Genomic DNA, 27,238 nt, shown 5'->3' with positions numbered 1-27,238 from the left:
TTTAGCCCCAGCATCGGAGAAACGGTCCTTGGCGAGCTGCCTGCCTTTTTGGTTTTTATAGAAACAGGGGATAGGGCAATAGCAGAGAAGGGTATGAAAAAGCCAAACACAATATATTTTAACCAGAAAAAAAGAAACAGTATAGCTGATTTCAGTTACATTTTCCTTTCAAAACGTTGTCTGGCCTGAAAGTTTATTTGCCAGTTTTCTAGCTGAAGGAAGTCCAGGTACACGTGCTATAAACCACATCTCACATTAGCTTAACAGTGAAAAAAACCCCGATTGCCCCTTAATTAGTGCAGCACCGTTTGGTTTCACTTGGGACAAGGAATTTTTTTCATTTTGGGGAGCCATCCTCATCCTCACCTTCAGCAAAGTCGGGTGTGCATTCACCCCAATGTGCCTCCCCACTGCCCGGAGCTAATGGTGGCTGAAGGCGGACAGCCATCCCCGCTGTCCCACGCTGAGGTGACAGCCCCCAAGGACATCCCTGGGGTGGCCGGGGCAGCCGCCTGGCACCGTGCACAGACCCCACCATAGAACAACAACTGTGGAAGATTTAGGGTTGGGAAAGGAGTGGACAAGCCAGAGGGAGAGCTAGTGCTGTGAACGCCTGGCATGGCTCCTGAGGAACATTTAATGGAAACCAGACTTCTATGGACCAACATGACTCGTCCTCGTACACGTACAGAGCCTTGGCTGAACACCAGCTTCTGACAAACCCTATATATACACGCAGGACGGACGGCATCGGGTACTGCTATGGTGCTATGTATTATGGGTGTTGTTATAGCGATGGGGTGTTTACTGGGTAATTAACACAGGGATGACTGGCAGCTGACCCCGCTGCAGCAGTGCCTGCTGGCACCACTGCCACCGAGGGAACAGAAGGTGCTCACGCCCAGGGGGCTGTGTCCCTGTGGGGTCCAGCAGCCAGGACAGCACCAGGGCCCGATGCAGAGCATCCCCACCCAGAGACGCTTGGCGGGAAGTCGCCCCTTCCCTCGGTGGCACCCGAACGGTGGCATGATGACACCAGGGGCCGAGGCAAGGCGGGGGGGCCGGGGAGAAAGGGATGAACCACGGCCACAGGAAAGCGGCTCGACAGCAGGAAGGGGCCACTGCGGTCAGTAGCTGGAGCTGGGCAGGGAGAGATCAGCTGCGTGGAAAAACGGGGCTACATCTCCATGCTGGGAGAGAGAAGCCCATGTTCTCCCTCATTTTAACAGACACTCGGAAGTATTTTCCCCCCTGATACAAACACGCAGCTGTCAAATGCCCCCTGCTTTGCACACCCAAAGCCTGGCAGCAGGGAGAGGGTGTGGGCTGGAGAGAGGCGGCTGCAGGGTCTGCCCTGCTCGTGCAGCACCAGGAACACGTGCAGAGAGCCAGACCATTGCTGAAGGAATAACGCTGTGCTTCCAAGCCAGGGATATCACTGCAAACAGCATGCAAAGCCTCACCACCGCCTGACAGCCCCGAAGGACCCTGCCTGCTCTTGGTACAGCTCAGCCCGTTTCCGTGGAAATGCACCAAAATGAATTCGGTCAGGAATCCTCCAGGACTCTTCTTCCTTACAGCGTTCAGTAAGCGATGCCAGCTTTCACAATTTGTGGTCACAATAATTTACTCTTCTAGTAAAAATAAAGTCCCATCTCTCTGCACAGAATAACCCCGGCCAAGCTGCGCCTGGCAGGAGGGAGGGAAGGAGTACCAGCTACAGCCGCGCTAGTCTTAGGAGGTACACAAGGAACTTTCTGGTTGTGTTTATGTACACATAAACACACCTCCAGAGATTGCAGCTATTGAAGGACGTGCCCTACAGCCTGCTCAGCAAAGACCTAGTGGGGATTCTCATTTCAACCTTTCACAGCAACCATAGGTAACCGAAGACTACAAACAAAAAAAATGTGCTATCTTTGCAAAAGCCGTGGGCCTCTGAAAAAGCACGGATTACAACCAGGAGCCCTAAAACAGGTTGTGGTTATGCTTTTCCCCCCCAGTGCTTAGAATTTAAAATAGAAGGAAACCATCGCCGCAGGACAGACCCCGCGGGGGGATGCAGCCCCGTGCACCACCTCACGCTGCCATGGGGACGAGCAGCTGCAGCTGCAGAACAGGGCACGGAGGTCCTACTCGAGGGTCCGCAATGCTCGAGATGTCACAGATGCACATCTTTAATTAGCTTTGCGCTCTGCAGAGAAGGGTCGCACTTATCTAAGTTTCTGTCTGTGTGATTGCAATGGTCCTCTCTTGCCAAGAGAGGAAACCACGTCCCTGAGTACATGGAAACAGAAGTGCCAGTGACAACCCGCTGGCAACAGCTACAGGGACCACCAGGATGCCTGTGCACCAGGAAAGGAGGGCCGTGCTTGGACTGCCTCATCCAACACCACAGGGACACAACATGACATCGGGTGTAACAGAGACATGGAGAAAGTAGCAAGATTTTTAGAAATAAACATTTTAAAAAACAACAAAAAACCTCCTACTGTGTAAAAGAGCAGTCGCAGAGCATACACTTCACATCTGCCAGGACCAGACCACCAGTACCCTCACACAGGTTATTCATACCTAAATATCCCCTCGCTGACCCAATTATTTCACATTCGTTAGCTGTGCAGCAGTTGGTAAAGCCAGGACTACCTCTACTTCTCCCTAGGAAACAGCCGGGTGAGAATCGCCACTCCTCCAGGATCTCAGGGGCTGAATGGGCAGTGGGTTCAGCAGGTCTTTGGCTAATCCTCAGTCCCGCACTGCTCCCTGAATATCACACTGCAAATTAAGGAGGGAAAAAAACCCCAAAACCAACAAATCCCCCCCCCCGCACCTCATCACCATAGCAATCATCGGCCAGTGACATTTCTAGAGCAAATGCAGTCCTTAATTTAACTTGACTCCAACCGAGGGTAGATACAGTGAGGCATGGACAGCTGAACTGAGATGGGGCTACAGCGTCCCCGTCTTGTCCCCTTCCTGGGGACAGGAGGACTCTACCCACATTGGAAGGCAAGAAGCAACTTTAACTGGCCTCCCCGCCTGCGCTGATGCACAGGCAGTTAGTGGAAGAGCAGCCAGCAGAGTCTACCATGGGGGAACAAGCCGCTCCCAAGCTTCTGTGTCCGACAGACCGCTGCGCGGAGGTGTTCTGCACGGAGCAACTTACCGACAGCTTCAACAATCCGTAAGGAAAACCCAAAACGATTTTGAGCTATGGCAATGCAAATAAACGGATCAAATGTAAGGAGGAGCTCCATTTTTACATTTTGCTTTCCTTTTCTCCAACTTGAAAACAGAAATATCAAAACCAGCCACACGCTTTTTTTTTTCTTTCAAATAAGCAAACAAAGACAATAAAAGTTCATTCTGTACTTAAATAAGAGCATTTTAAGCCAAGGACAAATTTTAGGGTTAGGAACTGAACTCTGGAAATCCAGTTTTTCAGGGGAATGTTGCAAGACCCTGATGCACAGCAGCTGAGGATGCACCTAAATTTCTTCCCAACACTTGGTCACTATGGAATGTTTTCTACTTCCTTGTGGAGAGCTGAGCAACAGGACATGCAGAACATGAGAAATACCGTTTTTCCTCCAGCATGCAAAAGAGAGGGCTGTGATCCCTGAAGGGAAAAGAATGTGCCCATTATTACCGACTCCCACTGAAGAATTTCCCAGGGAGTTGCATCATGAAGGAGACGGAGTTCATCCACGCTGCCACCCCAGAGATGAGGTTCTGGACGTGGTGCCCAACCCACCGCTTCCAGGGGATTCTCTGTACTTGCAGCAAAGTTTTACGAGCCAACACACAAAGTGTTTGGCCAAGGGGCTGGATTCTGCTCCGAGCTGTTGTATTTACACAGCGTGTACTAATTGCATGAAGTCCCCAAACATTGTCCCACCAAAATACCTCAACTCTGAATCAATGAAGTTACCCCAACTGAGCACAGATGTGCCATTAGCAACGTGAGTAATGAGTCCTGACTCACAGAACACTCCTAAATACTCTACAGCTGCTTGAACACAAAAACATGTTGATTTTTTCCAATGAGGGGAAAAAAATAATCTTCCGGTCAGTCTTCTAGGTAGTCCCAAATCTACATAAGCATCTTGCGAGGAAAACAGCACTCCTTGTTACTCCATAAACGAGAGAAGCTTACCATTAGGTAACTAAAAAATGGCCCAGTACAGCGTCCAGTGCTCTGCATTAACCCACGGCAAGTTGTTCGCGCGTGCCCCTGAAGGCTTTCTGGATGCTGTGGGGATTCAGAAATACTGACACTTTTTACAAAGGCCATTTTTCACACACTGACACGGGTTTTCCACTTGCCAGCAGTAAATAGCTAGCATGAACGTCTAAAAATAACTTGCTATATTTAGCTGTGCTTTACAGATCTGTTGCAAAGGAATTTACTGAATGTCTAATACTTCTGTTATATATTTGTCTTTTCTAATCAGTCCTTTATTGACCGAGTCTTTTATAAACTGCCATTTCACTATCGCAGTTGATCTAGCACAGGCTCCAGGGGGAAGAGCAGGGCTGTGGTTCAAGTACAAATACATTTTTTGGTAACTCCCCCTACCCAGTGGCCTTTTGCTTTGCAAGCTGGTTATCTGCCCTCTGTACCACTACCTAAACTTACACATCACCCTCCCACTTTTCCCCTGCCTAGTTTCTGTTTCCTGTCCTAAACCTAATTTTTCATTCTCATAAATTCTCCTCCTTGCCCAGGCAACCTTGTGGTAAGTGCACAACCTTGCTCAACAGGCTTATTTTCTTTATTTACTGTTTAATTAAAAAAAAAAAAAAAAGACCAACACAGCAGTTCTTCACATTTATCATATATTCCTTATGCTTGTCTTATCTCCCTTATTGACTGATGGAAACCTGCTATACCGTACCTGTCACACTTCAGAAAAGCTGGCAAGCCTTATTACGCTGGATCAAAGATCAAGGAAGTTAAATGCACAGAGAGGCTTTTCTGGCTGCCACAAGCAGAAGGAGACTGCAGGTTTCCTCATCAACAGCTCAGAAGTTAGGCAATGTATCAGCTCAAGAAACAAAACAAAAAGAAGCAAGCAAGGTTGGAAGGACAACAAAGTTTTGGGGTATATTGGTCTGTTTTAGAGAAAACTGGAAGTGAGTGACATGGGTTACAGCTTCTGGGGAGAACGTTGCCCGTGTGCTGCACTCTTCCCCTACCTCTGATTAAGTGAACACTAATTATCCAGCATAACTTTTCTTCCCTAGACCTTCATTGTGATAGATACTGTTGATCAGGAAGACAAGCACGCAGCAAAGCCACATTTTAAAGCAAAGTCAAGGAGCAGACCATTCTCCCAGTGACACCCACTGGCTTGCAGTGGTTTCCCAGAGAGCGGCACTTGAGGCTGTACTTTTAACGTTTTTATAAAGCACAGTGTATAGGTTCATTTTTTATGACTTTTGCTTCTGAAATACCAGGACAGCCATGATCATAAGTTCCCACGAAGCGCAGGACCCTTCATCGCAGCCTCCTCCCCGGCCCGGCCAGGCAGGGACAGCACACACATGGATACCCGCGCACTCTCCCACGAACAGCAGCACGACAAAACTACCACTGGCATCAGCACTCCACTTAATGCTCCTCATGATGAGCGAGAGGTAAAACTACACTTTGAATGCTTGAACTCCTCAAAGGACAATTTTTCACCTCTGGCATTTTTCTGGCCTTTCAAACCGATCTCGCAGCTCTGCAAAGCTGGAGGAGTTCCTTCAGCGAAACTGGGAAAAGACACGAGGCAGGCAGCCCAAAACACGTGGCTAACTGAAGTGGAAGTTAAAAAAAGATCAGCAACCTTAGAAATCAGCAAAAGTGTTGAAATGCGCATTAAGAAATACTGCAACTATAATTTATCTCAATCATATATGTCATGACACCCATCCAGTATGTCAGAGGGGAAATGACCAGGTTTTCTCCATTAATTTGAACCCCAGGTTAACAGACAAGTTGCCTTCAAGAAGAGCTCCCACCGCCCCAGAAGACCAAAGGGGCTGGCAATCACCCCTCTGCCAGCAGCGCGGCTGCAGTCAGCCCGTCTCACACGTTATTTCACCCCAAACTCTCACAACAGGAATTCCTTCGTTCACAATTCAGCTCCTGGCAAAGCCTGGAGGAGTAATTTAGGAAATTACTATTTTTTGTATTCCAGTTGGGTTAAGGTGATGCAGAGGAAAACACGTTTCATGAAGACCACCTGACCACAGCACCCAAGGGTGCCAGGACGCGACGCCTGCGAGCACCGTGCTCGGCACAGCTCTAGGACAGGGGTGACGCAGACCGCGGTCGAGCTCTGCGCCTCGCTGATACAAATGAGCGCCACACTGCATGTTTCCAATATAAGACTCAGTTTAATCACTCAGACGAGCTCTGACAGGAATAACTATTTTTTGAGCAAATGCTCAAAGGGTCACAGATGCAGAGAAGATTCACCGAGGAATAAACGCCGCCGCAGCCCTTTGGCCCACCATAGACCAAAACCCAACCGCGGGGGCTGGCTGCCCGCTACACCTGCATGAATTTCAGGCCACCTGGTGTCCGAATCCAACCATCACTACAACAGTGAATTGCTCAGCACCGCCCTGGAGCGTACTAAACTCGAGCAAACGAAGGAGAGCCAACTGAGAGCTGTAGCACGAGGGGATCGCTGCCCGGCTCTGCAGGCATCAGTGCCGCAGAGGAAGGTGTTGCCGGCATTCCTGTGCTGGGGCGGTCAGCAGCTCCCAAACCCATTACGGGAGGGCTCCAAGGGCGGCAGCACACAGCTGCTTTCCTTGCAAACTTCAAATGCAGAGGCTGCCGGACGCCTGCCCGCTGCAGCAGAGCATGCCAAGGCTGCCGACAGGTGCAGGGACGGCGCTGCCAGGTGAGCCGCGGCTGCGGTAGCTGGGCATCACTGCGTGGACTGGGGCTGTAATTCAAGCAGGTGGCCAGATGGAAGTAGGGTGAGGCTATAGCAGGTGGCTCTGTCTGCTGCACCTATTTACGTACCTATTTATATCACCGTCCCATGGAGGCCAGTCGCCTTTTCTAACAGCCCCCCAACCCTGGGAACAGGGCTTAGGGATGTTGAGTAAAGGACAGACTATTGGGAAAAAAAAAAAAAAAAAAAAAAAAAAAAATAAGCTGAGGCATGGAAAGGAAATGAATTTTCTCCTCCCTTGGGAGAGGCGAGCTGTCGAGGAGGGGCTGAGCAGCCCACCTCCCGGGGGCATCAGGAGAACCTCGTGCAAAGCGGCTGGTCAGTAAGGACAGGGCAGAGCTGCACAAATCCTTGCAGCGCTTCAGGCTGCCTAGAGCTCCCCGGCGCCAAGAGCAGCCGAGCAAGCTTTTGGCACGGCTGCTTTGGCGTAAGCGGCAAGAGAGGGTGTGCTCCAAGAGCCGCGGCTCCCTGCTGTACAAGCAGTACGAACACAGGGAAAACAAACACGAAAACAACAGACTCTTATCCGGGGCAGAGCATTAGCAATCCCCACAGAGATATCTTATGATCTGCAGAGCCATCAGATGCATCTCATTTCAGCTTTCCAGCAGCCACCCTTCCCAGGCAAGGGCAAGGCAAGTGAAAACCAAGCGCTTTTGCAGGCGGCTTCAACGGGCGAGCGGAGCCAGCAGCTCACTCCCCCGGCACACGATGATTTCAGAGTTTCCTTCGATAAGGGCACAGAGAAGGCCAGGCAGGAGGCTAGATGAGTCACACGCAGCGCAAGGGGAAGACTCGCGAGCAGCTTACGAGCGATCCGAAGTGGTTCAGCGTGGGGAGGAATGCGCATCCCTCCTGCTCCAGGGCCAGGAGCCGCTGCCAGCATGGACACGGCCCGTCCCACGCCAGCCAGCACCACCTGGGAGCCCTTGGGCACCTTCAACCCGACCAGCACCGGGACAGCCTGGACCCACCGCCCTGCGGAGCACTGTTAGGTGGGCTTCGCTGAGAGCTACCCCACCTCTGTGCACCTCTGCAAGCCCCACATCCCACGAGGACTTGGGGGTCTGGCTCTGTGCCTCTGCCACAGAGGGTCCCCCAACACCCTGCAGGTCCCCAGTTCATCATTTGATGGCACAGGACAGGTCATGTCCCTCGATCTCCATTTTCACAGCTACGAGGTTTAGTAAGATTAATAAAATTACCCTTGTTTTAAAAATATCTAGCGTCAGCATTTCATAATCAGTCTTGGCTGGAGGAACAGGATAAAAAAAAAGGAGAGAGAACAGACTGCAGAGAGCAACGTGAATTCTGGGTTTTACTTATATTTATAAACTTTATCTCAGGCTATTCAGCTGCTCTTATCGTCATTTGAACAACTCGTGACTGCAAATTCACCTGCATGGAGAATTTGGTGACAAAAAGGGACACCAGCCACAAAGGCAGTGTTTGAACGTGCCCCAGAAAGGAAAAGCCAGCACGACCTAGGGGATCGCCGCTCCCAAAGGAGAAGCTCAGCCGACAGCGGTGAGGAGTCTGCAAGGCCAAACAAAAGCCAATGTGGAAAAGCCCACCATCACCAAAACAAAAATGAGAAGTTTCCAAAAGCTTTTTTCTTCATACTTATCAGAAACTCATATAGAAGGTTTACACAGTTTGAAACATTTGTTTAATGCTTAGTAAGAAAAATAACTGCTGCCTGCAGAATTTCACCAGCAGTTTCAAAGGAGCTTTCATTTTGGCGTTTCAACATCTGTAAAATAGCACCGCTTGTTCACAGGAAAGAAGTTTGTCCTTTTTTTCCATAAGCCTCACAGTTCATCAAACTGCACAGAAACTGTACTTCTGAAAGCCAGTGCTGAGGGGCAGCGCTCCTGGCAGCGAAGGTACCGCTTCGGCAGCACGGGGCGCTGCAGCCTGGCATCACAGCATGCTCTTGCCCCTTTCCCCCTTGGGGAACGGGCCGTCTTGGCACTTCAGCTCCTCCTTGCAGACCAGATCCACAGCCGGGCAGCCAGAGATCGGTGCTAGAGCCATGTTCTCTAGGCAGGTACAACACGGCACAGGGCTGAGGTGCAACATGGCCAGCACCGTGCCACGGGGAGGTTTCCGGCTGCGGAACGACTGGGGCTGCCGTTGCCGCTCCACGAAGGCAGGCTGGCACACAGCAGGGCAGAAGCCACCCATGAAAAGCTTGTGGACGAACGCGGACACCACATCTGTAGTTACCAGTGTGCTACCAACAGAATTAATAAATAAAATATTCCAAAAATTTCTCAAGAAAAAAGCCAGAAAAGCTGAGTCTTCGCATGGTGACTCAAGAGGAAACTCTTTGGTCAGCAGCAGCGCTGCTGTGAGCCCGTGGGCTGTCAGACACATTACAAAACATGGATAACACCCACATCCTCCCAGGGAAGGAGCCAGGAAAGGCAACAGAGGATGGATGAAAAGCTCTCTGCATGTCTCATGCGTGGCAGAAGAAAAAATACACTTAAACACATGAAAACAACTTCACCTCTTGCCCTGGCCCTTTGTGCCGACATAGGCAGGCGAGTTCTTGGGGAGCGTATCGGGGCACTGATGGGGCTGGAAAAAGCCATCACAAAATATTGCACATTGATTTGTTTTAAGCTGGACCAGGGCTGGTCCACAGCCCATTCACCAGCCCCTACGCTGGCAGCGAGAGGGCTGGCACGTGGTGCTGCCACAGCAGGGCCTGGGGAGGGGCAGGAAGCGACCCCAGCCGATATTCCTGCCCTGGGCTTCCTATCAGCAAACCAAGCCCTGGGCACTCCTCCTGCGGGCGACAAGGACATGGACGGAGCGGCTGTAATCAGCAGAAGCCAGCAGTTCCCGGGGAGGAGGCTGGGGTCCCCACCAACCCAGCTGGGGGGGCAGACCTGGCTCCGAGGGCCGGCAGGGCCAGGGAGGGGAGCGAGGCCGGAGTCTGGCACTATGCAGCTCGCGCAGGAGCCACCACCGTGCAGCCATGCCACTCTGCCGCCGAGCCCGGTGTGTCAGCCACATGGCAAAGCAAACACAACGGCGCCGATGTGCAGGGCGAGCAAGTTAGTCCAGCCTGGAGCAAAATCTAACAAACACACATCAACGAGCCCCAAAACAAGGGGTAAGAGATGCCTCGCAACTGGGGTAGGCAGATACTGTGCATGCTCCCGGGTCTTTCCTGCCTGCAACTGAAGATACGGCTTTGGCAGTTTGGGGGAGGGCTGGCTTTTTGGAAGGGTTTTTTGTTCTTTTTTTTTGTGCTATTGCTTTTTAGTTTCTGGTTAAAGCACGTCTGGTTTAGATTTGCACCAACTTGGGGCCCTAGATTCTGTGCACAGTGCCTACAGCCCACAAAAACGAGCTGCTTCATCGTCTGCCAGCTGCAAAGAGACTCCCCTCTTCCTACCTGTCCTGAGGACGCCCACGGAGCGCGGATGCTCGCCAGGGAGAGCGGCGCCAGCAGCACGTGAGCTGAAGTCCACCGCGTTTACATACAGACACAGAAACTCTTTTTGCAAGCTGAACTGCTTCGGAGCTGCTGCAGGGGATGGGGAATTTGAACTCCCACTCCACTCAAAGGCAGAGACACAGGCCCATAGAGGAAAAAAAGGTGATGTGATTTTTTTTTCAGTGGAAGGAATCACATTTGGTGGATATTGTTATGCACGTCCTGTTAGGTCAATGATGCCAGAATACTTCCAGTATCACTTCTGTAAATGGTATTGTGTGTTACCAGTACTGCAGAATACTGTGGTCTCTCCCACATACAGATATACACACACACATACAGTTTATCTACTCGAGGCCTCCCAAGGTCTCTGTGTGAACAGCTTCCAGGTGTTCCTACTACCGCCTTTGTCATAAGATGGTGCAAACCACAGCCCGCAGCGCTGTAGCACAGTGATACTCAGGAGCACGTAGGTCTCCAAATCCTTAAGAAGACACTTTCATTCTATTACTGCATGCTTCTCTTTTGCAGAGGATCCTGGTTCCTGGCTAAATTAGCATGTCCTCGATGTCTTTAACTTACTGAGTGTAATTGGTTTAGGTCTGGAAGGTGTCTAGGTCCACACAACATCACCCTAAAGCAATTGATTGGTTTTAAGCTGGATATAGGTCTGATGTCTCTTCAGACAACTAGAGCTGACAAGTTAGGAGAAAATTTTAAAAGTTATCAGCAGTAACTGGAACCCTTACTGGATGAAACCCCCAGTGAGGACGGAGAAGACCAGCAAGGAGCGAACAAGTACAAGGAGAATACATTACTGCTAGAGGGGAGTGATATATTTTCCAGCAAGTCATTTTTCCCCTGCTAAAGTCCAGAAACAGCTTAACACTAGCTGCTATGGTGTAATGTGCTCTGGCAGGAAGGGGGAAGGTGTCCCTGCAGCAGTGAGCCGTCCCCTTCTGGAGAGTCAGCCCAAGGCAGCTCCTCCCAGTGCCACCAGCATGGGTGGAAAACCAGGTCCACAGTGAAACAAAAGACTTCAATGATGCTTCAGTGGGAAAGCGTCAGGGAACAAGCAACAGGTCTGCGTCTGTGTTTTTTCTCTGCAATGCTTTCCCCAACCTCCTTCATTTGGAAGGTGAGTGAGGAGGCAGCGGGGCTGATACCCGGCTGAACTCTGCCCCACTCCGGGCAGGAGCATCCAGTCGCTTGCTCTGTCTGCAGCTCCGGGCTCAGGTTCCCTGTAGTGCTCTGCAGCCAAGCAAGATACTGAGAAAACAGCCAAGAAGCCACTTTTATTTTTTCCTGTTAATGCACCCCTAAGCTGGTGTAACAACGAATGTCATATCCAAATGCAGGGACAGCAGACCAGCCAAGCTAACGAGACCACCAAGACCTTATTCAGCTGATTATACCCAGCCAGGGCCAATTCTCTGTTTTGAGACCCGTGCCTACTGGTACAGGGTCTGATCCTGCATCTCTTCAAGTCAAGGCTCAGGTACTGACTGTTGCTGGGGCACAGCATCAGGAGAGTGCAAGGATACAACCAGAGGAGAAAAAAGAGGACAGACCAATTTTTAAGAAGTCAGCAGCAGCTGCATTACCGACTGTGGGCTCATGAGCAGCCTCTTCACACTCGCCTAGCCAGCGGCATCAGAGAAACTGCTTATACGAGTCTTGTTTGGACTCCAGATTCCCCCGGGGTATACTGGGCAGTTTCCATGAGACAGAAGGCCTCTGTGCATCCACACGGACGATTTCTGTGCACATCTTCATTAATGTGCCATATGCTGGCTCACAACTAAGCGGTCTTTGTGGGACAGGATATTTTTAATGCAGGCGCCTCGATGCCAAGCCCTGCCAGGAGTGCAGAGCTAATGTTTGCCTGGAGAGCTGCAGCCTTTCCTGCGCCAGCAGAAGGGCACATGAGGGACAGATTCATTCCTCTTCCTCCTTTTCCAGCGGAGCTTTAGGTTTGTTCGGACATAGACAAAAACTAATATCTGGCTCTAACACACTGTAGTAACAGATTCAAGCCTTTGTCTCTACAGACTTCACATGAACCAGCACATGGGGTTTCTGCAGGAACCGGGCAGACAGGCCACTCCAAGGCTGCTTTAATCTCATTAAAATACCGCGTTCTGTTGACACTCTGCTTTCTACACTCCAAAGCATTAAACCCTCAAGCACCACCTCTAACAACAGCACAGAAACTTGTTGAGAACAGGTCTGCCATGCTGAGGACCGCAGAGTCCCCCAAGCCGACAAGCGAATTCCCACACACAGCGCCACGGTGCCGGACCTGCGGGGAAGAGGATGACGGCAGGACCTTCCCTGGGTCCCCCGTTCTCACCCATTCTAGGGGAAAAGCCCACCCAGTCCCTTTTGTCACAGACTGCCACGTGCTTCGCAGGCATAGACGCCTCTACGCATTCCTTTTTAATGTTACCCTTCCAGGATAAAACACTTGCACTGCCTGGGGAGGCTGGTTAACTGACATGCAAAGTCAGAAGCAATCTGCAAGTCTTTATGCAGTACAGAAATCAAGTTCAAAACCACGTATGCAACATTTGCATGAGAACTCAAAGCTCTTCCAGCTTCAAAGGACAGTTTACACCACTGCAGCACTCGTACGTTAATAAAAAGAGCCTCAACTTGACATTTCTCAAACTCCATTTGATACATAATTGAGAGAGAAGATCAAAGACCAGGGGGAAATAGATGGTTTTGCATTACCACACACATAGCAAAGCGCAGCAAGCAGGAGAGATTCCAAAAAACCCAACGTATTGAGCCACAGAAAGAAAATACTGTAAAGAAGCCATTTTTACAACAACTATGATGCTACACAGTCACCTACTTCTGACATCCTTGCTTGTGGCCTCGAGCACGCAGCCTGAAGCAAGTCTTGTCCGCAATGCCAGCGCTGGCCACCACAGCACAGGGCTGCGAGCTCCAGGACACAAACAAGCTGCTGCCAGCACCGGATCCCCGGTGCCCACGCTGAGCCCTGGCCAGCCCGTGGGGACAGACGCCAGCCCGAGGGGACAGACGGATGGATGCCAGCCCGGCACGCTCTGAGCAAGGCGGACCTTGCAGTTTCCGCAGGGGCCAGAGAGGAGTGCCGAGCTCAGCTTTCGGGGGCAAGCGAAGCAGCCCCGGAGCAGTGCTGGCCTATGGAGCACTGAGGAACTGTGCCGCAGGCAAAGACGCCGGCCGGCCACCCCAGCCCCGGGGAGGAAGGCTAACGTCCTAGCCCCTCTCCCTCCCTGGCCAGGGCCAGGCCACGGGCGGGCTCCAGCACCTGCCAGCACAACGTATGGGACCGGCACCATTGCTTGGCACTGCCAGCGACTCTGTATACTCCTGGCATGAAAAAGAAGGGATGCAGCCAATGTTACAACAAAAATAACTCATATTTCTGTCTCAAAGTAACTTACTTGCTATCACTGACTTTCACGCCCAAGATTATTACAAACGAACAGTATTTTTCTCTGCTTTAGTCAGTTTAATATCTCATTTGGCACAAGCTTATACTTAGTCATCTTACGGTGTCCCACATAGAGTGAACTGTCAGGGGCTTTTCAGTCAGTTTCAGCCACGTACAGAGGCAGCAACACGTCTGTAATTGCACGAGGACCCACATCAGGACGTGGGGAGCTGCACGGCACTCAGGAGGGCTTTACCCGTGGTATTTTATTTATTTCAGCTGGTAACATGTCAGAGTCGGGTGGGTGGGGTGGAACCCGTGTCTCTTAATCCCTTGAAAGGCAAGAGGAGTTTAAGGCACTGAAGTGCACCTCTCATTCGGGCAACAGCCCCCCACTTCAGACAAAGCCCTGAAGCACTATCTGCTCTGCAGAAGGGGAAACTGAGGCACGTAGCAGACCAAGGGGAGCTGACGTTCCCCCTTACTGCCTCCCTCCTCCGCGGAGCAGGACAGCACGACTACCACCACGAGCACACGCCTTCCCGTTCGTGTGAGCTGGGGCAGCTGGGGAGGTGCTTTCTGCAGCCCCCAGACAAGCCTCCTCCAATGCACGTGCTTTGGAGCAGCCCAAGCCATGGCTGCTGCTGGAAGCCCTCCTTCAGCCCACTCCCACCGCGAGCTAACCAGTGCGGGAGCTGCTCCTGGCTCTGCCCCACTGCAAACCCAACAGAAGCAGGGCTTTCCAGGGACGGTTGCCAGTGCTGGCCCCTGAACAACTGCGCCAGGCAGCATACTCCCTCCTGCTTCTCCCTGCAGAGGAGCAAGAGGCGGGGAAGCCCTGCTGCCTGGGAAAGCACTTACCCCGCGGCCCTGGCTGCGCTTCCAGCCTCTCCCCGGGTTGGGGAAGGGAAGGGAATGGGAAGGGAAGTTCAGCTTTTCATTAGAAACGTGAAGGGAAGCTGAAGTAGGCAGACTCCTGCAGAGGAGCGGCAGCTTAAAAGCGGATTAATTTCTTTACCAAGGCCCACATCCCCCCGCCGTGGGTCCCTGCTGCCTTTGCCTCCCCATCTGGGAGCTCAGGAGCGGCAGTTTTGGCAGGAGCAATGCTCCCGAGCTGTGTCGACAGACAGACTCCCCGTCAGGGACAACCCCCCAGCAGATCTCCATGCCACGGCATCTCCTGAGGGAAGGGGGGACTCACCTCTCCTCCTCTCCAGGGTAGTGGGTGGGCACCCACGAGCAGGATCCCCCCCCCGAGCCTTCACTCATCTCCTTGAGAAAGCGCCAGGCGCCTGCACTGCTCGTGCGTGCCACACGTGGGAATCGCTTAGGGAAGGGGATTAAACGACACTTCATCCAGATCAACAGGAATTCTCCTCCGAGGAAGGGCCCGGGTCACAGCAAGCCTTGAGACCGTTGGGTATAAACACCAGTAAACAAGTCTGGAGTAAAGACGTGGCTGCCTTAAAACTGCTCCCCGTGGCACATCACAGCCAGGTCACACTTGCAGTGATTCACCGCTCGCCATCACTGACCATCGCCACAGACGGACGGAGCAGACGGGCTTAAAACCGGGAAATGGAAGGGAGTACATGCATTTGTAAAACAAGCAATCCATCTAATTAAAACAGCGCACCTACCAGCTAGACATATACCTCTGGAAGCATTTAATATTACGCATTTGCAACTCCATGGTACTTGAATGACTTGTTTAAAAAATTTGCACTCAAGTTCACATATTAATTTGCTACAAATACGATTATGGTGAATTAATCTACCAGTAAAAGGGCTACGAAAAAAGTCAAAAGACATCCAAAAATCTCAAAACAGAAGTCACTGAAGTAGACGTTGGATGCCTAGCTTCTGCTGCTGACATAATAAAGTGATACCAAGTGGGTTTTTTCTTTTTTAACTTCTAGAGACTCTGCTAGAACACTCCAAATGTTTTACCACTCAGCAGGTAGGCTGAGACAACCTTAACTGGCCAGACACTTTCAACAAGACCGCTGCCAGCAACCAAGAAAAGAACAACATACGCACTCCTCGTATCGCAGACAACTCAAAACCACCCGGCTTCATCCAGCGCATGAACTGAAGGTCCTGCAGAGCTCCACGTAAAGTCACGCTCACTTTTTTCCCCTATTACTTGGCAAATGGAAAATAAAAGACAACTTTGGGCGGTCTCAGGTTTTTGAGTCTAAGTGTGGACTGTGTTTATGGCAGATCACGTAAAGCCTAGCAGACCCTATCTTCCCGCAATGGGGAACTGCATTTCTTTTCTTGGTAGTCTGCATGAGCATTGCTGTGCTTGCATAATTCACGCGGATGCATGTGTTTGTATCCAGACTGTGCTGCACCCGAGTCTTTTGTTCGGCAGTTTCCATCACCATGTCAGGCTGAAGAGCCCGCCAGCTGGAGACAGCAGGTGTTTGACATTTCTACAAGTCCGAGCAAAACGGGGGATTGATTTGCTTTAAATCTTATGTTGGAGTTTATTCATTAATTAATCAGCAAGCACGCAGACAATATATACATCTGTAAAGTCACCAGAGGTCTGTACTCAGCGCAGTGAATTAGTACCTTGAACAGTTTGGCCAAAGGTTTAACCAAGAGGGAGTCTCACCCACTAAAAGGGTAAGGCGGAGGACAGGGCCTCTGGACTGGTAACAGACAGGTCCAATCAGAACAATCATTATAATTAACCCTCTACCCTGGATGAAGAAATCTCACTCTCTCTCCTGGTGAGACTATCATCGCCTTGCTTCCCAGCTGCTGAGGGACACATCCATCCCACAGCACTGCCAAGGGGCAGAAACGAATCGTCAGTCATCGCTGTCACTGACCGGGAAGCGGGACAGTGAGTAGCCCCAAATTCCTATCCACAGTCCCACATGGACAGGATTCAGAGAGGAAAGCCTAGAATTTTTTTTAAAGTTACCTGTTAACTAAATGGGAGGGGGTGAACCCCCGGGAGCTGGTGGAAGCCCAGGCGGGTATCGGCCCCAGCGCCCTTCCCAGCTGCACCCAGCAGCCTGCTCTGCCAGGCCACCCCCCTGCCTGCTGGTTCAGCTGCACTCTTAAAAAAGAAAAGAGCACAAAAACACCGCTACAGCATTTCAGGCAAGAAATTTGGGGTTTCCTCAGTCCTGGGGGGTTATCTGTGCTGTCTGTTGTACTCGGTTTCCTTCTACCTCCCCCCTTCCTCCTTCGCCAGTCTCACAAGGACGGGCCTGCTGATCCAGCAAAATCCCCTCACATCCTCAGTCCGAGCGCAGCATTACGGTTTACAAATATTAAAAACAGAAACGGTTTTGACCAAAGTGATGAAGAAAAAGCAAAGTATTTACATTAACAAGCAGGCTTGTTAAAATCCCTCCGGTTTTCTTTTTTTTTTTTTTCCCTTCCCCTGTACTGAGGAGAGACTTGGGGTTATTTTTTAGTACATTTTAGCATCTTACAGCCCTGTGACATCTGCTGTTTCAGTCATACTAGCTTTTGTCTTCACTGTTTTCCAGATGGGCAAACACAGGCTATTCCAGTCATGGCCCTGATAACAAGGAAGCTCTGAATTATTCTTAACAAAAGGGCAGCAGCTAAACCTATTAATACCCACTAAAAACCAACCAGCTGGCAAGAAAAACAGCATATGATCAGAGTCTGGTTTTTTTATTTGTCTTCACTTGGCCTGATGCAAGCGCAGCATTCATAGCTGCTGTGCTGTCCTACACTTTTGGCCATATTTTTATGCACGTTTATAAAAGCAGAGAAGACGTGAGGGACGACACAGGAAAAGTGTATCTACAGCTTTTGGGGGGAAAAAAATTCTAAGCAGAAGGACAGGTCAGTAAAGCGTTAAACACGCAGGGCTGTGTGGTTTCAGATGACACAACCTGGTCCAGGTACCTCTGATGGTCTCAGCCAGCACTGCTGAACAAGTGACTTCCTTTAGAGTCAACGCTGAAATCGACATTTAATTGTAAAAAATTCTCATAGTTGTTAAAAAAAAAGAATAAAACACGCACAAAAGAAAGACTAAAGACTGTTTCTGGACGGAGCCCTCATTCTCACAGCGGGCCACCCCAGGGAAGCAGGGCTGGGTGAGGAGGTGACCCGCGCTACCCCGGCCACGCTCCACCCGTTCTCTGGTGAAGCAAAATAATCGAGCATCTTCCCCAAACGCGAGATCATTCTCCTTAAAGGAAGGCGGTGCCTGGGAGAGCTCAACGGGCTCAGCAGCCAGTGCCCTGCGATGCCGGCGGCGTCAGCCCAGCTCGCCCAGGCGATGGAGTCCGACCCGTCCCCGTGCCGGGCCAGCTCCGGAGGGACGCCCAGGCGTGGCGGGAGGCAGAGCTTGCTGCCCGCGGCCCGCCAGCCCACCCCGAAGCGATGCCGGCGGCGAAGGCAGCTGCCAAGCGCCGGGGCACAAGGCTCCGCGGGAGCCGAGCCGAAGGTGGGCTTCCAGAAGCACGTCTGCAGCGTCGTGTTCGAGAAGGAGAGATCCCGCTCAGGCCAGGGCAGAGAGGCGCTGGCCGCTCCGCTGCTGCCCGGGCAGCCTTGGTGAGGCCCCGTCCCCGGACCACCGCGGCACCAAACGGCACGGCGCCCGGCACCGGCGGTGAGGGGCAGGACGCGGCCCCCGGCCCCTGCCCGCTCGCCCAGGGCCGGAGGCCGCCGGGCCCCCGCCCCACCGCCACCGCCGCCGCCGCTCCCCGGCCGCCCCCGCCCCACCGCCACCGCCGCCGCTCCCCGGCCGCCCCCGCCCCGCCGCCGCCGCCCCGCTCACCCCGTATGGCGGCGATGAGCGCGTTGCCGTCCTTGATCACCTCCTTGATGAACTTGTTGGTCCGCTCCAGCTCCTGCTCGTAGCACTTCAGCCGCTCTCGGAAGTCGGGGCTGTCCAGGTAGCAGTCGCTGAACTCCAGCGGCGGGTGCCCCATGGCTCCGCGGCGGCCGCTCCTCCCGCCGCCGGCACCGCCGCGCTGCGGGGCGGGCGGGCGCGGCTACGGCACCCTCCCTCCGCCCCGGGCGCCCCGCGCCGCGGCCATGCCGCCGCCCCGGCCCGCCCCGGCGGGCACCGGCACCGCCCCCGGCCCGGCCCGGCCCGCCCCGGGAGGCTCGGGCGGGCGGGGCCTACACCGGCCCGCCGGCCCCCCGCCGCCTGCCTGCCCGCCCGCCTGGCTGCGCGGAGCCGGCCCCAGCGCCGCCGAGACCGCCGGGCCGCGCTGCCGCGGGGCGGGCCGGGCCGGGCGCTGGGCTGAGGCGACCCCCGCCCCGCCCGACCCCCGCTTCCGGCCGCCCCGCCGCTGCCGGGACTTGTAGTTCGGCGGGGCCGGCGCCGGGCAGCCCCCTCGGTGCGGGCGGGGAGGAGCGGTGCCCTCTGCCAGGCGGGTGTAGCGGCGGCCCTGCCCGCGGCGAGGCTGCCCCTGCGCCCGCCCGGGGCGGGGGGCCGCGGCGCCTCCCTGCCCGTCCCCGCTGCCGGGCCCGCGGTGCACCGGGGGGCCGTTTCGTTTCGGCGAGGCCCGGGGCTGGCCTCCCTCCCTCCCTCCCTCCCGAGCCGGGCGGGGGACACGGGGGAGGCCTCGGCTCGCCGGGCCGGGCCGGGGGAGGCCGCGGGGGCCCGGATCGGCCCCGGGGGGCTGCGGCGGTGTCGCCTCCCCGGGCCAGGCCGGCCGCGCGCGGCGAGGGCGCCCCCCGCCGGCGGGGCGGAGCGGGGGGGGGGGGGGGAGGCGGCCCGCCTGCGTTGCCATGGACGCCCTGGCGGCGCGTGACGCGGGAGCGGTCGCCGCGCGCGTCGATGACGTACACAGGGGCTCCACGTCGCCTGGGCAGCCAAGATGGCGGCGGCGGAGGGGAGCGGCGCCGGCGGGCCGCTGGTGAGCGGGCGGGCGGGCCCGGCGCCTCCCGGCGGGCCGCGGAGGGCCGCAGGCGGCGCGGCGCAGCTCGGCTGCGGGGTTGGGGTTGGGGTTGGGGTTGGGGTTGGGGTTGGGGTTGGGGCTGGGGCTGGGGCCGCGGCCGCGGCCCGCCCGGCCCCTGCCTTTGCCGGGCAGGGGAGGGCCCGGCGGCGCCGCGGGAGCTCCGGGTGCTCTGGGCTCCGGGCGCCGCCGCCGCCGCCTGAGGGCGGTGTGGGGGGTCCGCGGTGCGTGCGGCGGTCGGGCGGGCCGGGGGCGCTCGGCCCTCCCTCTCCGAAGCAGGGGCAGGCTGCTGCTCAGGCGCGGGGGGAGCAGGCGGGAGCGGGGGGCCGGGAGGCCTTGGCGGCCGCCGGCGGGCAGGGACGCGGCGGGCAGGGACGCGGCGCTGTCGGCCTCCCGCCGCTCGCTCCCTGCTGCTTGCCGCCTGCCCCGTCTGCCCCGGAGTTTCCTCTAGGCAGCAGCACTGCTCGGGCTGTTCCCTGTTTGCTTCCATCTCTGGGAACTCGAGTGCTTTAACCTGTCGCTGGGGTGGCGGAGGTCAGTTTTGTTAACGTTCGGTGCTCAACGGTCCCGGCTTTGTGCTCGGGCTATAGATGCCTGTACAGTTTCTCGTGAGCTGTTTTCCCACAGAGTCTGCGAAAGACAGCGTACTGGGGTGCGCTGGTGTGGCTGTACAGCTATCGGGCATTACGTTGCTTAAAAAACGCAGACGAGCTTTCTACTTCCATTAGTTATTGCTGTCTAAATAGAGGACGAAAAGCAGGTTACTGGGAGTTACTGAAGAAAACAGAAATGCTTTGCTTATATGTATCTACTCACCTCTTTAGACTGCGAGCTGTTTAAATCAAGCAGACAATGGCTGGGCTCTGTTGTTGACCGTGTTATTAAGTGTTGTTTCTTTGAATTCTGAGCAGTTGTCTTCATCCTAAACCCAGCTGAAAAACATCTGAAGTGAGTATGAGCTGGTTTGTATTTCTTTCTTTCTAAAGGCTTTAAAAACCATTTAGTTTCCAGGTCTCGCAGATGTGTCGATATCTGAAGATATTCCAGTGGAAGGGGAGATTACTGTTCCTGTCGGATCTCGCTCTCCTGATGAAGACTACTCCACACTGGATGAGCCTGTTAGGGATACTATTGTAAGTCTGTGCCTGTATCTACGGTAAAACACGTGTTTTGCTGATGTCTTTGGCCAACTGTTATGCAAAAACTGTATTTTTGCATAGCTCTGCTTGACTTGTACTTCATCATAAGTTTGGGGTTTTTTTAGAACTAGCTATGTAAAATGGATTCTTCTGGGTCAAAAAATGTCTGAATTACGTCCCCGAAGCTTCTCTGTGATCTCAAAATCTTTTCAAGGGTAAAGGCCTCAGAAGAAGCTTGGAAGAAAACTGTTCTGGCTAATAGGATTTTTCATTAGCTCTCTTTTCCTAGAGGAGCAAACAAATTATTGTTCTTAATTGGGTGTTACTAAAGGATAAAATATTGTGGTTGTTAAGGAATGTAGAAAAAGTAGGTGGTGTTTGTTGTAGAGGATGCTACAGAAATTTTTGGGTTGGATCCCATCTTGATTTACCATCAGTACTCCTTTACTTCTAGCTTGCTGCTTTTAGTTGTGAACTGTAGTTTTCATGACGGGATAAATTAAAGTGTTGCTTCTGTATTTCAGATGAGAGATCTGAAGGCCGTTGGGAAGAAATTTGTCCATGTCATGTATCCGAAAAAGAGCAGTGCGCTCCTCAGAGACTGTACGTATAAGAAGATTTGCAAAATCTTGAAAGGATGTTTTGCCAACAGACTTTGCCGATGTGGGAAAAGGAAGAGTTCAGGGGAACGGGGATTCAGAAGTGTCTGTTCTGTGTTCTTTCTGTTGTTGTAGAATGCTGAATAGCAAACATGAAAAATCGGAGTGTTACCAAAGCTCTTTGAAAGTGGAACATGTGCTAGAATATGTAGAACAGGTAGCTGTACAGTTGGCAGGCTTTGAATAGATTAGATTATAGAATATGGCATATAAGATGCTAACTAAGAAAATTATAAGGAAGTATAATGTGCAAAATGGTACATTGGGAGTTGGAAAAAGAGTGCTTTACTACTCTCGGGAGAATGAAACTGAGCATCGTTCTGTGATATTTATGATTTTTTTTTTTCCTTTACCTGCAGGGGATCTTTGGGGCCCTTTGGTGCTTTGTGTCTCACTTGCACTGTAAGTACTTATGGTGGGTGCATTTGGGCTTTTATAGTCTTTTTTACATTGGAGAAATGAGAAATTACAAATTTCTGACTACATGTGTTGAGATCAAATTCATCTGATCCTTCTCTGGTCTTCTGCAAACACTGCCTGTTTAGATTTTTGTATAAAATGTATTTCTGACACTTCAAGCCCATTAAGACCTCCCTTCTTTAAACTTAGGATTTAAGGGTGAACTCTTCCTAGTCCCCTGTCTTACGAATGATTTTACTGAAAGGTATCCCGATTCACGTTGTCCTTGTTTCTAATGCGTTTGGCCGACTTTGACCCTAACCTGCGGGTCAAACCCTTTGTCTAAGAGCTGCAGTGTACGTGCTACGTATCCTGGAGAACCAGTGGAAAAAGAGAGGCTGTTGTAGTAGTTCACAGATGGGAGATGATGGTGGCTCCCGGGAGCTTCTGGTGCTCCACTGGAGCGTATGTGTGCAGATGTGCCTGGGGTAGGACAGAAATGTTGGTCAGATCTGTCAACTAATTGAGGCACACCTATGCACTCAATGTACAGAAACCATTCAGTAAAATGTCGGTAAAGATTTAGCAGAAGTACACGGCGTCATGTAAATATTCAAATCAATGCATGCTCGCTTTTCCAGGCTTTGTGTTGCTTGTGTCCTGTAGTTGTTACAAGCTTTTCTTAAGGCTTTTGTGTTTTATCATGCGCTATGCTGCCTGCTTTGAGAGGTTACCAAACTTCTGGTACTTTAATTTTCATCTGTTAGCCCGTTGCCTAGGGTTTTATTCTCCTCTATATGCTTACACAGTCCTCAAAACAAGTAAACAAATGGACTGATATGCCCTCAATTGAGCCACAACCATTTTCCTTTCCTATTCAAAATTGAGGATACTACTAAAAATAAGAAAACGGATGAAAAATAATGGGTCTGCAGCCTAACTGGGACTCAGTGTTTCGGGCTTCTGTTCTGTCATCTACTCCAAGTCTACGAAAACTCCGTCATCAATTGCAAATGACTCCTTTTATCTGTTACCTACAACAGGATGCTTCAGGGTGGATCAGCAGATAGCAAAGACGACGGAGGGCCCCAGTTTGCTGAGGTCTTTGTCATCATCTGGTTTGGTGCAGTTGTCATCACACTAAACTCAAAGCTTCTTGGAGGAACTATGTGAGTGCTGGTTTATTTAGTAGCAGTTACGATCCTCCCATGCATGGAGTTTCTGCAATGCTTTGGTTTGACTACTTTTTTCCCATTTCTCTCTCTCCTTTCCAGATCCTTTTTTCAGAGCCTGTGTGTTCTGGGTTACTGTGTCCTGCCCCTGACAGTAGCAATGCTGGTGTGCAGGCTGGTACTGCTGGCAGGTTCTGGGACTGTCAGCTTTGTTATACGTCTTATTGTAGTAGTAGCTATGTTTGGCTGGTCAACGTTAGGTAAGTACCTTTTTGCATTATAACACTGTTCTGTGCACTGAGTAGCGCAGTGCTTAAGGAGGTAGATCTGCATGGGTTCTGTTGGGTAAAGCCGATGGATATTGTAGGTTAAGGTGTCCCCTCGGCTGCTGAAATATTGTAGAAATAGTTCTTCCAATCCTTGTGTTGGCAGAGGTTCAGCCTCTGCCTATGCTCCTGTTGATTTTCCTGGTCGTATGCAAATTGCCTTTGGCAGAAGGATGATAATTAATATTAAACCCCATGTGAGACTACTGGGTATTTTATTCTGTGATCTATGTTATAAATACTATTAGAAAATGCTAATTTCATACAGATGCATTTGCATTATTTCTCCTGTTCTTAATCTGTAAGTCTGACTCTTGTTACAGAACGTTAATCAGCATTTATCTTTCTATACGATAAGGAAAGCTTTAACTGGTGATTATAGACCATTGGTATTGAGCAATGGATTACTCTGTTTTCTCTTTCAGCATAGTTGTAATGCAGATCCTAATTCAAAATTGTTAACATCTGCAGTGGATCTTAGACTTTCAGTTTTATGCTGCTCACATTTCAAGTATTTTTCTTTTTCGCCAGCATCTACAGCTTTCCTGGCAGACAGTCAGCCTCCAAACCGCAAAGCTCTTGTTGTGTACCCCATCTTCCTCTTCTACTTTGTTATCAGCTGGATGATTCTCACCTTTACACCTCAGTGATCTCCGATCAGAAGAGACGAGACTGTAATACGGACTGACGTTTTTTCATGAACGCTGCAGTTAATCATTGGCTTTATCTCTTTCTAATTTATATATATATATATATATATAGATATTGTAAAAAGGCAGGTTATGGGATAAAGCCAGAGAACTGCACGAATTGGTCGTTTGTGTGTCCCTCTTTTTGAAAGATACAGAGGTCCAGCTGCTGAGGGGTTTTTTATTTAGCCCTGCTCTTTAGTTGTGTTAAATAAAAAATACCCACTGTGGCAGGGATTATTCTGCCTGAGGAATAGAGCAGGAGATCCTGGAATTTCAAGACGTTGGGTAGAGGAAGGTGAAATTATAGGATCACACGACTTGGCAGAATTCTTGCTTGTGCTCGGATTCTCACTGAAGATGAATATGCCTTATGAAATAATAGAACTTCATTGCTGTTATGTGTGGGTAGGGAAGAAATGTGTTTGACTCCTGTTCTTTTTCATTTGCTTATAGAGTGGTGAAATGTATATAAAGTGTATCATAGGACTGTGAGCTATCACTCTGAAATTGGATTTCAGCAAAAAATGAGTCGGGTCCATTTTGCAATTAATTGGAGCTGGGCGGAGGGGAACTGCCTTTGCTCGTGTTCACATATTGTGCAGTTATGTTTCATCCCTTCAGATGTCGAGAAAGAGTCTTTCAGCCAAATGCCTTCGTTACACTGACTAATCCTTGTGTCGCGTGAGAGGGAGTGTGTTTACACTGGATAGTTACAAATCTTTTCGTGTGACCATAGATTAGAGAGTTAAAAGTTCTGGAGAAACAGTCAAGACTGGTTTGCAACAGGGACTTAGCTGTCACTCTGCGTATTGAGAACGGAAAGTTGTCTGGAGAATACCAAGTAAAGTGTGTGTGTGTATATACATACACATATATGTGTTTAAAAAAAAAAGTTTGTGAGGTAAGTTGAGGTTTTGATATGTAAGATGTTTGGGTGCTAACATACCACACCAGGACTTGCGCCCAAAAGTTTTAAAATGGGTTGGAGGAAGGAAACTAAATCGTGATGAATGTGGTGGCTGCTGTGAAGTAGGATGTGAATTCTGGTCTTCACTGCTTGTATGTGACTTTTCGTTCGGTTGTTTACATGGACAGCATTTCAACATAAATGCGTACAAATTTGCATATTTTTTTTTTTGTTTTGGGTTTGTGGTTTTTTTTGCTTAATACTTATAAAGTATTAAGGGGAGGAGGCTTTCTTCTCCAATTCCCTGTAGGTGCACTTACGTACCTTGCCTGGAGAACCATACACAGGTGTAGAAGTGTGCCATTTATGTTTCAGCGTAGGGATTGAGACCTGGAGAATTGCTTTTTGAAAACTGTACAGAAATTATTTATGTTATCCATTATTTTCAGTAAGCAATCCAAGGGGAGAGCTTTGAAACATCTGGGAGTGAAAAAGCTGCTGTCAAAATGTCACTTTTCCTGAAAATGAGCATCATATTTCCTTTTTCCTATAGTAATGCTGATAGACTTGAAATTGATGTAAGTGGGTCCTGCCGAGGTGTAAATATGCCTAATTTATGTTTATATGTAACAGTGCGGTTTCTGCTATAAACACTATAAGTATTTGATAGTTGGGATGGAAATTTCTCAATGTGCGGATTAAAAGTACGTTTTTGCATTTCTGGGAGCATGGAGAAGAGGGAAGGAAAAATCAGTTGCTCTCTGCAGGGACCAGCTTTGCTGCAGAACAGTTGTCATCAGCGAGCATGTGTGAAGCTGACGGCTGTTCTTGCTGTCTCCCTTACGCCTTCGTCCGTGGCTGTTCTGAGGTGCCGCGAGAGGAGCTGTAGCGTTTCATATACATGGGTATAAAATGGAAATGGGGAATTTTTAAGCTTCCATTAAATTATTACTGGTATGGAATGTGATTTCTCTTTTAAGTGTGCAGTTTTCCATTAATTTAAACATTAGTTTAGCTTCATGAAGCTGAAAAGAAGTATTCAAGGGAAGTAGATAGTAAAGCTATTGATGGCTACAGTGGGATTCTTTGAGCCAAATCTTCCTCTCCTACTGCAGCACAAGAATTTAACCGTGCTTTTGGAGAACCCCTTGGAATTCTCTCTGTACTGTCTTGTGACTTAAGCTGCTATTATATCTGAAAAGTAATTGGAATAACATTGGATTGATCCAGTATCTTTTTGAAAAGAAGGAAAATTATTTTTAAGAGGAATTCAAATCCCAGATTTTTCCTTGATTGTTTTTGACTTAGATATAAGTCTCATGATGGTTTGCTCTGTAACATTGCTCTTGGCTTATACAAGAGAGAAGAAAATTATTTTTATATTAACTAGATTTACTTTTCAATTGGTCACTGAAGTTTTTAGTTGAGGTGTTTTTAATGTGAAAGAGTAGGCAGAAATGTACTGGTTATATGGTGAAGGCGTGATTTTTTTTTATTTGCTTTTTGACTCGTGGCAATCTTTCTTTAGTATGGAAGCCATCATCTTCTAAAGCTGTAAAATCTTTTAAGTGGATTTATATCACTGAAGGTGTAACTTGCCCTAAGGTTTTAGCTGGCAGGATGCAGGTAGGAAACTGGATTTTCTGAGTTTTCACGCTGCCAGTTGAATAAAGTTGCATGTCTTGTGTATGGTGGGTTTTTTGATCATTGTTTTCCTCTAGCGGAGAGTAGAGGACGTTGATGTCCTCGGCCAGGAGTTCCAGTTGCTGTAGCTCATTGCCTGATTCACCTTGCTTCTCTCAGCTTTCTGTCGTGTGAGATGTGCTTGATACACTGTGTGCTTTTAAGCATATTGGCATCTCGTCAAAAACAATTTCCCGCCCCCAATGTTATAATCGGTTCTGGAAGAGCTTCACTGAGTGGCTTGGCCTTTCTACTTGAAGATGATAATCTATTGAAAAACTTAGCCCTTTTTATAAGTAGAATATAATTGCTTAGGAAGGCAGAGCAAGCGATGAAGCACCAGTGGAAATGAGCACCGGATTGATTGATTGAAGATTAACTGTCTTCTGTGACTTCAAAAAATTAAGGAGCCAAAACTGGAATTTGTTCCTCAGCCAAACTTTGATGTTCTGTAGAGCCACCGCTTTCACTGAATCGGCTTGCCCTTCAGCAAACAGGTGGTTCCC

The 27,238-nt window shown here is 50.6% G+C and overlaps 2 protein-coding genes across 2 annotated transcripts in view; one reads left to right on the top strand and one right to left on the bottom strand.

Annotated features, from left to right (window-relative positions):
* OPHN1 (oligophrenin 1) overlaps positions 1 to 18,826 on the bottom strand; it is a 71,591-nt gene extending 52,765 nt beyond the window's left edge. The window contains exon 1 of the mRNA XM_076347112.1: positions 18,627 to 18,826. Coding sequence (XP_076203227.1) covers positions 18,627 to 18,780 — 154 coding nt within the window. The 5' untranslated portion in view covers positions 18,781 to 18,826. The remainder of the gene's footprint in view (positions 1 to 18,626) is intronic.
* An 830-nt stretch (positions 18,827 to 19,656) lies between these two features.
* Positions 19,657 to 26,738, top strand: YIPF6 (Yip1 domain family member 6). The gene is made up of 7 exons (XM_076347110.1): positions 19,657 to 19,716; positions 20,760 to 20,888; positions 21,419 to 21,497; positions 21,913 to 21,955; positions 22,996 to 23,121; positions 23,227 to 23,384; positions 23,982 to 26,738. Exons 1-7 carry the CDS (start codon positions 19,678 to 19,680, stop codon positions 24,098 to 24,100), a joined length of 693 nt encoding a protein of 230 aa, XP_076203225.1. The 5' UTR covers positions 19,657 to 19,677; the 3' UTR covers positions 24,101 to 26,738.
* Positions 26,739 to 27,238: the final 500 nt, after the last annotated feature.

The sequence above is a fragment of the Aptenodytes patagonicus genome, chromosome 9, assembly GCF_965638725.1.
Source record: "Aptenodytes patagonicus chromosome 9, bAptPat1.pri.cur, whole genome shotgun sequence".
Classification (NCBI taxonomy): domain Eukaryota; kingdom Metazoa; phylum Chordata; class Aves; order Sphenisciformes; family Spheniscidae; genus Aptenodytes; species Aptenodytes patagonicus.
Note: the sequence above shows the minus strand (reverse complement) of the source record. Positions and strands in the feature narration are given on the sequence as shown.